This window comes from Sceloporus undulatus, chromosome 5, assembly GCF_019175285.1.
Source record: "Sceloporus undulatus isolate JIND9_A2432 ecotype Alabama chromosome 5, SceUnd_v1.1, whole genome shotgun sequence".
NCBI classification, from domain to species: Eukaryota; Metazoa; Chordata; class Lepidosauria; order Squamata; family Phrynosomatidae; genus Sceloporus; species Sceloporus undulatus.
Genome location: NC_056526.1, coordinates 166,974,912 through 166,987,333, shown reverse-complemented (window position 1 = coordinate 166,987,333; position 12,422 = coordinate 166,974,912). Strand labels below are relative to the sequence as shown.

The 12,422-nt window shown below is 36.9% G+C and overlaps 1 protein-coding gene across 1 annotated transcript in view; it reads right to left on the bottom strand.

Annotated features, from left to right (window-relative positions):
• The window catches only part of PAPSS1 (3'-phosphoadenosine 5'-phosphosulfate synthase 1), a 64,425-nt gene that overhangs the window by 32,344 nt on the left and 19,659 nt on the right, over positions 1-12,422 (bottom strand). Inside the window, exon 6 of the mRNA XM_042469357.1 lies at positions 540-653. Coding sequence (XP_042325291.1) covers positions 540-653 — 114 coding nt within the window. The remainder of the gene's footprint in view (positions 1-539; positions 654-12,422) is intronic.

Below are 12,422 nucleotides of genomic sequence, written 5' to 3'. Positions count from 1 at the left end.
GAAGCAGAAGCATAAATCTGTAAACTAAAAGGCATAAACCTGTAGAATAGCATGAACTAAAAGCTAACCTAATGGGAAAAGGGAAATGCATAAAGTGCAGTGTGTGCCATAAACAAACAGAATAAAAACAGAGTATCAGCTACCAAAGTGCAATGAACATACTGTAAGGGAGGAGAGGCAATAGAGAAATGTGCCAGATAGATTAGAAGAAGGGGAAGAGGAACAAATAATATAATAAACCTAAGTCCAGAAAATAGAATAAAGAGACAGTTGTTTCTGATCTTTTGAAATTGAATGAGAGAAACAGGGCTAAGCTTCTGATATCTCTGATTTGTAGCTATTTGACCTGATCTCCTCAGATGAGCAAAAGAAGCCTCTGAGGCAGTCAGGGAGCAAAAGCTTTTGTATTCTGGAGGTTAATGGGAAAATGAGGGAATAGGGTTCATTCAAATGCACCGCAAATGGCCAACACAAGCAGGCTTGTGTGTGTGCAAGAAGAGCAGTCCCTTTCTATGGTGTTACTTTTAAGTCTGCATTACCTTATTTATTTCCAAAGCTGGTAAAGTCTCTGCATCTGTTTTGGCCAATTTAAGTTTGTTTTCAGGCACATAAAGCTCTTTAACCTCATAAGAAGCATCCACTGGTACAATATCCTGGAGAGAGTGGGGGAGGAGAAACAAACATTGTTAAAAGATGAAAGATTTTTGTGTTAACATATAGATCAGTAGAATGTCTCTTTAAAATTTAAAAATCTTTTTCTAATATAAGTCAGATCCAAATTCTACCTGTACTAGTGCTTCACCATTTGAGTTATCTGTACCAAGAAACATCTTTATAATCTTTGGATTGATAGCAGTGGGGGAAAAAAACCTCTTTTATTATCCTTGGACTGATACTGCTTAAAAATCCAGCAACAGATCAATCAATTCCAGAAGAATTAATTGCCTAATTCAAGTCTTCCCAGCTGAACTGAGCTCTTTTAATCAAAGAAATTGGTAAAGTACATGGTGTTCTATTTCTCCATTACAATGTACAAAAAAAGGAAAAGGGGGTACGAATTTCAAAAGAGGGTGCAAATTTCATACACAAGGAAAAGCAGACAATATGTGAATTAAGAAACCATGGAATCAGTAATGAAATCAGTTGTCTATCTTTACAAACAGAAGTGGTAACTTGAAATAGACCATAATTTCTCCAAACCTGGGCACACATAAATGAATCACCTGATTAAAAACATGCTCAGCACAGCTATTTTTACTTTGAATAGAAAGAAGGAAATGTAACTTTAACAATACTTTAAAAGAAACAAGAGAGGAAAGACTGCCCCATCCTAGATAACAGAGTCCCCCTTCCACCTGCAGAGGCAGGTCAGGTATGGCATGAATTTGACTTATCACCTGTCTTTCTTCCAGGATTCAACATGGCTCAGAACAATATTAAAACAGAAACAGGTAAGAAGGTGAAATTGATTTTTAAAACCCTGATAGTTGTAACATTAAAATACAATAAAAACAATTATAGTATTTAACCACTTAAGTTAAAAACATATTTTCTAAAAGCCGAGCTCCAAAGCATTTAGAGCCCACAGCTTTGCATACAGAGAGCTTTGCCTGCTGTAAGGAGGACAACAAAGAAAGGGCCAACTGCTTTCCCACAGCAGTGAGTTACACAAGCAGTGTTGCCAACAAGCTTCGAAGATAATTCCCCAAATGTTTGGCCCAAAACTCACCGAATCCCCCCCACATCTCACCAAATACTTATTTCAACTCTCAAAATTACCATTAAAACCAATCACCAAAATCATACCAAAGTCTCTGAAAAGTATCCATTTTGGTGTGAAAGTCACCAGATTGGCAACACTAACACAACCTCCTTTGAAAATGTCCTTCCTGGCAACCTCACTGCACATGACTTTGAGGGCGGTACGATTCAGAAAAGCCCTCTAAGAAGGTCTGCTATGGGAAGCTGCTATGGGCAGACAAAGCCCTTCAAATAGTCCAGAACCAAGCCATATAAAAGCAGAGAAGATACTGGCTGCTCCTACCTTCTTTCTCTTGCTTACATTCTCTATGTATCATGGCAAACACTACAGCCCCTCTGTAATGCCTATAACGTGAACTTAGGCTTCCTTTTTCTGGTGAATGCAGCACAGAAACATGGCCATGTAAGCAGCAGCCACCTTATCTATCACTCACCCACAGAGTGCTGTGGGGATAAGGCACCATGTGGCTTACTGCACAGCAAAAGAAAAGAGAAGCAAGAGGATGAGATGGCTGTGCGGATAGGGACCAAGAATTCCATTCATTTGTCTCCTCCCCTTGCAAAATTGTCTGAACCAAGACCTTTTTTCTCTCTATAGGCCCCAAGACAGACCCATTGCTGAGCTACCATCAGTGATAATCATAGTCAAAATACTCTCTTCAAACCATGAGCTCATATCCTGCTTTGTACCTAAAGATACACTGGTGCTTAACCACTACAAAACTAAAGCCAAGGGTACCATTACATCTACCAGAGCACTGCAGTGCTTTTGTAGAAATCTTTTTGGGGATACATAGCAACCACTCACACACATTCTAAGGCATCACTTTTTAAGAGCAAAAGACAGCTGGAATACAAGGCAAGGACTGCAGGCTGACCTAACTTGCTCCAAGGACAAGGCAATATCTTAAGCCTATGCATATTTTAATATTTCCTCTCAAGACAGCAAGCAGGTGCTTCCTCTGTTGCTGCTTCTGAATCAGGAGGGAACAGCAAAAATGTATGAGTACTTTCATTCTTTCAATCCATATATGTATCATATACTCAAGGTTAGGTGAATTGCATTCTCTGGACTGCACTTCAGTGGTCCCTGAAGTTCCCACCAGTTCCTCCCCCCACCCCACCCCCAATCTTTCCAATTTCATCATCATTTTCAGGGAATTTGGTGGGTTGGGGGGATTGGCTCCTGGGCCCCACACAATTGTCCATCCTGATACACAGCTATGCATCTTACTCTTCTTTTCTCCTCTCAATCTGCATTGGAGGACCCAAAGTGGCACAATAGAAGCACAAATGACTGCAACTCATTGTTCAGTAAGAAGTAGACAGAATACAGCCCTGCAGATGTTGTTACAGAGCAATTCTTTTCAGTCCAATCCAACACAGGCATGGGGAGGAAGAGCTGAAATCCAGCAACATCTAGAGGACTAAACTTTTCTCACCCCTGTTCTAATCTCACATCACTGATTCTTTTTCTCCCTTTTGTTGCACTCATATCATATTTGAGAAAGACCAAAGCATGGCAAAAGGCATTACAACTACACTGTCTTTTTAGCAAACACAGTTTGAAGCAAACCAGTGTCACACGGCATTTGCCAAACAGCACAGAGAAGTACGCAGACAACCAGAACAACATTCAAGTGGGAAAAGAACGTGATGCAGTCACCACAAAGTTAATTTCTCACCAGTGACGTGTCCAAAAGTTATTTGTAACTAGAAACAGTTTGGAAATTTGGTTCCTGAACAGCCTACATTTCTTTTCTTTTCTTTTCTATTCCTTCTCTCTCCCACCCAGAAAGAGCTCTCTGTTCTTAAAAAATATTGTCACTAATGCTTTCATTTTTCAACTGGAAAAAATATACTGCACAAACCAAAACCTGCTCCTCAATCCTTCCCTTTCTTGCAAGGAATAGACAGGCTGGAAAATCTTAGGCAATGGGCTAAAGGTCTGTCAGTAGATACGTAACCTACACATACAGGGAATCCTCTATTCGAACCTAATTAGAACAATTTGGCTAAAATAGGATACAGTTTTGAGAAATTAATATGGAAAAGAATGGAAGGAAACAGCAATTGCTGTCATATGAAGGTGGTCTGAAGGCAATAAGTGATTGCCTGCACAACACCCACAAAAACATTTTAACACCACAAAAACTCTCTGCTACTTGGCAAATAGAGATTTCAGCCCATAAATGACATACATCTGTTCAGCTTTTTGTGTTCTCAACACAGCAAATGTTATTTTATTTGGGCAAAACCAGCCTGACAGCTGGATCCTAAGTACACTTACTTAGAGGTCTCACTGTTTTCATGGCCTCTCACTCCAAGTAATACCATATCATCATGCTTACCACAGTGACTGTGCTGTTGCCCTGTGATGAGCAACAGGCATTCCTTACTCTCTTCACATTACTGCTGTGAGAAGGGAATGTTCTATCTACGCCTCTATCACTTTATTTATACCCTACCTTTCCCCAAAGCTGGGAACAAACCTTGCTTAAAAGGCTAAAACAAATACAAGTAAAACATATATAGCTAAAAGCAAACATTAAGATTATAATAGTATTAAACTGTCCACAGAACTGAAATAATTTAGAATACTATTTTAAAAATAAAGAATACAATGAGTAGAGTACACAAAGAAAAATAAAACCTTGCCTTGTAAAACAATCAGTTCCCAAAAGTGGGGAGGGGAGTCAGGGATCGCAAGGGAGGGATCCAACGTAGCATCACAAGTTGCAAAGTCTGGAAGCAGCTATTGGTCCTGCTGGTTACATGTCAATGTCTGTGGCCTCTTCAGCTCCAAGACTAGATGAAAAAGGCCCCATCTGTCAGAGCATCCCAACCAGTAACCGTTCAAATCGGTCTCCCAGCAATAGTCAACAACCATCACATCCAAAGAACCCTCCATAGCAGAAATGGCTCCAAGCAGGTAAGGTTGGCAGGCTTGGATGCTGTTGGATGGAGGCAATTGGGGTTACTAAAAATGGTGTGCGGAAGGCTTCTTTGAAAGATGAGGAACCAGGAGGTTGCAATATTTGGCTCAGTTTTCATAGCTGTCCCCTACAAACAAAAGTACTCAAGATGGCATCCTAAAGATGCAACAGTCTAAGATTCCAGACGACCATTTTCAAACTGTGAGTGTTGTTGGACTGCCACTCCCATAATCTCTAGTCATTATAGCCAATGAAAATGAAAGCTAAAGTCCAGCATTATTTGAAGACCTAAGTTGGGAAAGGCTGTTGTAGAGATTAACAGTGCAGTCCTGTGCATGTCTATTCACAACCGGTGAATTTAATGGGACATATCATGGAACATGTAGGCAAGTCTATGCAAGACTGCAATCAATATTAACTGCACGATTATGTTAACCTTATAGAAGCAATTACTATTTAAGGTTAGTCTCAAGCAAAAGTGCTAATCTGGGTGCACCCCCTGAGAAGACCTCAAATTGGGTTTTTTTTTAACATCGGCAAGATAAAAAATATATAAACATAGATAACACAAACCATAGCTTGTGCCACACAGTGATTTAGAACCATACAATATTTTAGCACATACACTAAATGTTCCATGCATGAAAATATAAAAATGAATCTTGATTCTCAAATGGTTATAAAATAAGTAAATAAACCAAGAGAACAAATATTTACTGAATTTACAGCAAAATAACATTTGTATTCGTGGCAAAGTGCAACTGTTTTATTGTAACATTTTAGTGTAAAGTCTAGTTAAATGTAATAATTTTTTCTTTAACTTCTAATAACAGAAGACTAGAAAATAAATGTTTATTTGTCATAAGCATCTCTTAAATGGAAAGTGTTATTTTGAAGAACTATGTAGTTCTGAGAAACTTCAGAAAAAGAAACATTTTAATGACAAGTTTTTTAAATTAAAATGTCATTTGCATAAAGTCAATTTTTCGTGGGGATAAAAATTCTGTTAAGAATTACAACCACATGTTAATGACTCACTGCTATTTATTAAGAATGAAATTTTATCCTAATGTTCACATTTTATAGCAAGAATAGCTATACATAATATAGAGACAGGGTCTACCTTTATGAATTTTGTTTCATAAAGAAGGTAACAGCCATTACTGAAGATTCCCCCCCCCCCCCCGAGTTGTGTCTAAAGATATGAAAGCTGTGGAGTATTAAAAACACCTTCTACTATGCCTGCTTTGTAAGTAAGAGCAAGGGTGGAGGGACAAGTCATTTTATGAGGTGTTACAGTATGATATTAAAATTGTCTGCTATAATGTATTATGTATGTATTATGAAGCATTTTTTCTCTTTTTTCAATAATGTTTTGTCTTCAGTCAAAAATACTGCAAGCATGACAATTAGCCTTGTTATAGGACTATTATAATGTCTGCTATTTGATTTGCTTGAAACATATGTAAACAAATCCACAGTCCATGTACATACCTGCACCACATTAAATGCAAATTTCAGACTCTCAACAGAACTTTAAAACTAGGTGCTTAGTACAGAATTTCTCTCAGAGCTTTAAACCATGATTTCACGAAAAGGAAAAACATTTAAATTAGTTTACAGCATTAGTAAATCTAGCATTCCTGGTACATATAGAGGCAATTTTAAATATCACTTGAGATTAAAAACAGAGGCAAGAACCCAGGTTTTGATGCATCAGTGCAGCATAGTGAAAAGGCTATGTTACAATGCCCTCTAGTGACCACTTGAGGGTTGAGCTTTCTCTAAAAGATTAAAGGTACTTTAGGGGGGAAATCACTATCCTTTTCATTTATTCAACATGCAAATCTATATTGATCATTAGTTAATGAAAACTTGACTAAACTGAGATTACCATATTTTGAGATGGCATGATTCACTGAAAAAGATAATACTTGGTAAAGCTGAAGGCAATAGGAAAAAAGGATAGCCATATTACAGGTGGATTGATTTAATGAAGGAAACCCTGAGTTTGCAAGACTTGCGTAGGGCTTTTAATAATCAGGACTGTTGGAAGTCTCACATTCATAGAATCTAAATGTCAAAAGCCAACTTAACAACAATGTAAATTTAGGAAACCTGAGACTACATCCGCCATTAGTAAAGTCTACTAATTCACATAGCTGAAAAGCCTTGTGTTACGTCATTTCACTGAGCTATTAAATCCCTATTAATTGTTTCAGTATTCAGCACTAAGAGCTAAATGATATTTATTGCCTCTATTAAAACTGAATACAGTAATATCAACTTGGGAGCAACTGCAACTACATTTAAGTTATCCAGACACAACCAATGTTCCAACACTGGTCCTATGTCAAGAGCATCATTAAAAAGTCGTAGGAAAATCACACAATACATAGTAAACTACAGATTTAATTGGAATATTGAATATATTTGTATTATACAAGAGCCAGAATATGCACTGTATTACAAACTGGGCTAATTGAGCAAATTGGACTAATTTGGAACAAGCCCTGAGCAAATGTATTTCCAATCCAGGATATGTTGGACAGCTATTCACATTTTACCTGTTCAAATTGGGACTATTTCTGTAGCTATTAGTAAATAATAGAAAATTGTATTCTTACAGAGATATATATGCCTAAAACAGTCAAGGGACCGTGTTGGCCAAAATAACCTGATTCTGTTTTCTCACAAGAAAAGAAAACCTGTGTGACTCAGAGGATAAATATGTGTGTGTGTGTGTGTGTGTGTGTGTGTGTGTGTGTTGGAGTAAACTCCTCTATTGCCTTTTTGTAGATCATCATATTTCCCTACCTTATTACCACAAATATGGGTGAGGAAGCTTAAAATGCTGCTCGATCAAAGTGCACTCTGAGGGATTTGGACTACAATAAAAACAATTATTAAGAGCAAATAAATCCAAAGGATGCACAGAAAAGTACGGCTAGGCATGGAATACATTTCCATTAGGACCTCTACACACTCCTTTCGAAGACCTAACCAAAAAACAAACAAAGTCAACTAGCATAGTTGTGTTGGGTTTAACTGTGCAAATATTAGCACACGAGACAGCATACAGATATGATCCACTTTTCACAACTGGTTGAACAACTAAATTATACCCTTCTTTGTGCTACCTCTAGCAATTCATTTCCACTAGTACTTGCACTAGCATAACACTGGGGTGCATCAAAATTGATCAAAAAGTCCAGAAAGTTCCAGAATTTGTTCCTGTTCTTTTCAGTTCTATTTTGGAGATCTATACACATTTTGTTTATCCCTGAATCTTTTCTATCAACTTCCAGTATGATCAGAGACTTTTTATACAAGCTCCCTAGGTCAATTTATTTTAGCCCAGTATAAAATTCGAAAGAATAGGAACAAAAGCTAGAACCTTTCAATCAGTCTGGTGGCACCTGCCATTGGGTTGACATTGCAAATATTTGTCAAAAGTCACTGCTATTCAGACCTGGTTCTTTTAAGGTAGGTATTACACAGGACACGGTTTTGAAGAGCTTCCTGAACAACCATCATTAATGCTCAAGATGGCAATCATCCGTTCCATCATGCTAAATGTGTCCAGAGAGCTAGCAGCTGACAATAACAAGATTCATCTAATCCACATTTAGAGTTTGGTTTGATGTTCTTTTGGCCTTAGGCAGAGTTTATTATTCTCTCAGGCTTCTTAAACTCTGTGTCTGTGTTATCTTCATGAGTTTGGAGTGTATTTAACTGGAAAGAGAAATGTAGGTCTTTGAAGTGTTGCTTGTTATATAAATTTAGCCCCTGCTTGTTTTAAATTGATCATGTTTTGTTCTGCTGCTTTCTTGAATGTGTGTGTGTGGAGTTTGGGATTTTATGGGGAAGGCTGTACATTGCTGTGAGTATAGCTGTTAAAGGAAATTAAGAAAATATAGTGGATGGTTTTCGTATGTTTTATCCCTGTTAAGAGAAGCTGCCATAAAAGTTTTCCAACCAGGTTTTCACATATAGCTATGTATATCAGAGCATAGGAGGAAAGGTCCTTGATCCAAGGGTCATTACTGTCTTTTAATTTACACAGTAGTTTTGCAGAAAACATGAAGAACATTGGAGACCACAGTTAAGAACTACATGTTTAAGAGGTTTGTGTTTAAGATATGTTAACTCCCCTGCTCCTTAGATTACAATTTAAATTTTCACAGGGACTACATTATCACCTGTCTATGTCAGAAACATAGTAATAAGAAACGAGGGGGGGGGGAGAGAGACCAATACACAGCCTCTGTTTAGAAGCATTGTACCAATGATTTGACCTCTTGGGCAATCTGATCAATTGTCTTGCTGGTAATTCTGTACTTCAGGCTTCCAGAAATACTGGAATGTTTACAGCCTCATTCAATTCAGTGACACAGAAACAGAGCTCCATGTCCCCAGATGACTTCACTCTGATGTTAAAACTGCATGGAAATGAAAATAGGCAATATGAAGCAAAGGGTTTCACCACTCAAGTACAAAAGGAGTGAGCGGGAGGTTTAATATTTTTGGAAACCAGGGTGTAAGTATAGTCCCCATCTCATCAAAATACTTAGCAAAATACCATGGTCAGTGATACCTAACACTGCTAAGAGCTGAAGGAGAATCAATGGAACGTTCAATTTGAAAATTAATCCAATAATGTAACTATTAGAAACTATAACATTTATTCACTACCATAAACATTAATAAATGAATTTATTTAATTAGAAAAATTAACATTAAATGACTCATTGTTGTGGGGCCAAAACCATGGGATGTACAGATAATGGTACTGTGAGGGTTTTTTCCTTTCAGAATTGTAACATTTTTTAAAAACAATGCACAGCCTTGTCACATTCCTCTAAATAGGATAAATTGTTGAGAACCTATTCCCCTTATATATCCTACAATTTTTGCATTTTTATATAATTTATTTATAATTGAAACAAACTTATCATCCAACTTCATTTTTTTAAAGGTTGTATCCCATAAATATGTTCAAAGCAAACAAATGTTTTCAGTGCATCCAATAATATTATAGTTATTGAGTTGTTGTGGGACTGATAGGGTCCATACCTCTTTCAGAAAAATTAACATACAAAGAAAGCACCAAGAAGAGACATTGAAAAAGATATGTTCAAGAATACTTGGAAATCATTTATGCTTATATTTATGTAATAAACCTCCTTTGGATCAAAAGACATAATGGGAAAATGGGTAATAAAGATTATGATTAATATAAAACATATTTATGGTGACTGAACGAGTTCATGGCTTAATGATTTGAGGAAGGAAGGACAGAAAGGAGGGAGGAAGAACAAGAAAAATTAAATTATAATGTCTGTATAGCTAGAAAGAATTATTGTATCCCCCCCCGCTCCCCTGACACACATATGCACTACAAAGTCTGTAATATGATTGCTGCCTATGAATAGTGGGAGCCTAACATGTCCAGGAACTGTCAGGTTGTGAATGTTGTCCTAAAGCACAGAATCCCATCATCCAAATTTTTGAATTTATATGTTATTCATCTGCATCCCTCTCTTCTTTCTACACCACAAAAATGAACACTTTACTGATTCTTCAACATTTAACCTTCTTTGTTCATATGTACCGTAGTTCACTACAAAGATTACTCACTGAATCAAATCAGAAAATGGTTTGAGAGTTTCTGAGCAAGTTCAAAACATTTTTTTTGCACAAGTGAATCCTTGTCTGCCTCTCTACTTCCAATCAAGATGTGTGGACTGCTAAGATCAGTGACAGAGCCAATGTTTTGCATGCTAGAGCCAGGAATTCCAAATTTCATTCAGGGGATCACTAGCTGAAACAATCATATACCCAACATTTCCAATATTCTACGCACCCATCTTACCTTAATATTTATTTGTTTTAATCTCTTAACTTTGTGTTGTGAGACTAATGAAAAAGTGATATTTAAATTCATTCATTTTGAATTAATGAATTCAGTCTCTAAAATGAATGCCTAGAAAAATGTTACTGCAGGACTTTGAGTCCCAACATATACTCCCCAGGGTTTAAATAAAACAAATCTTTAAATCATTATGAAATATGTACTTGAGACTTCCACAAAGATGCAATGGAACATGATGATTAAATATTAATATTGCACTAATTAATGAGATTTTTCAGAAGAAAGGACTTCTAAATGAGCATACGCACTCTGACAAAATGTTTCCTTTAAGATATCACAGGCTATTAATCTATTGTTGGGAGAAAAACAGTGAATGAAACCTTCATTAAAAAAAATTTAAGATTTCTTAGCATAATACTGCCAATAATTTGCCCTTTTTAATTTTGGCAACTTATTTTTGGCATTGTCTTTTTCAAAGAATACATTACTGTTTATTAAGGCTTTTGAAAATGCTTCAGTGCAGAGAGCTCAGACAAAGCTTCTTTGGATGACTAGCTGTGGGAAGAAACTTGTTCAGTGGCTGCAACAGATGGAACCAAGTGAACAATGTTAAACTGAAACGCTGCCATTTCCAGGATACTAAATCCTAGAAGGTACATCATAAACAATATTCACAAAGTCTGCTTGACCTAGTAATGAGAAACTTTACCTAAACAATTATTCTGAGGAAACCTTGTTTATAACCATGCTGAGAACATTTGCTCCAGGAGATCTACAGGATATCTACAATTTTCTTACCTTTGGGTCTGAATTGAAATATTGTACTCTAGCCTGAAAAATATGTCATCCTCTTTCCCATTACAATAGGTAGAACAGGATGGAACATGCAGAGCCCCTAGGCAGAATCACCATGGTAGAATGGGTCAGTGCTCTAACTTATTTATATGGTATTCACTGAAGCAAAGAGCATTTTCTACACTGGTATGTGGGTTTGTGGATTGAAAGAGTGCCAGACAAAATATAACTCAGAAAAGCATGGCATCAGCCAAATAGTGGCTGACTAACATGCAATGGAAATGTGAATACTCAGTTACTGATAAGTAGTACAAGAATCTTGGCCCGCTCCCCATATCCTTTTCAAATACTTTCATTAAGTTTCATGGTAGCCAAACATCCACAGTAATAGCATGAATTTATATTCATTTCTCTTGCTGGTAGAGGTAAGTGGCTTACTGCTCATCTCTTTCCACTACTGGCTAACCAGCACAAGCCTTTACCTGTTTTACATTTGTTGTATCACACACACTGGTGCAGCAGTCTAGAAATACTGCAAGCAAACATAGCTTCCTCAGAGTCAGAGAAAACAGCTCTGAGAAAAAGCTAACCATCTTTCACAAGGGCATAGTAACTCAACACACACATGCACATGTACACACAAAAGGTAGCAATATACCTTTGGCGTTCATTTGTTCAGAAGAACAACAAAAAAACAAGCACACATTTCCATTTAAGAAAGGAAGCCGTGTAGCATAAGAGATTGGCAAAAATTAGGACAGAAAACATAGAATGTCTTCTTTGTCCACTGTCTTTGGAATCCCTGCTTTCTAATCTACAAATCACTTTATTATAATATCTACAACACCCTACAGGTTGTATATAAAGATTCCTACAACCTGCCTTTTGATAGTCATTTTTTAGAACAAAACAAATCTACCTGTCATGAAGTTCTTGACACTTCAAATAGTACAAGTGAGACACTTTAATACAGACACTTTTCTGATGATTTCAAATAATCCAGTTGCACTAATTTCAAGAATTGCAATTGTAGAACTGCAAACTACAGAAAGAGT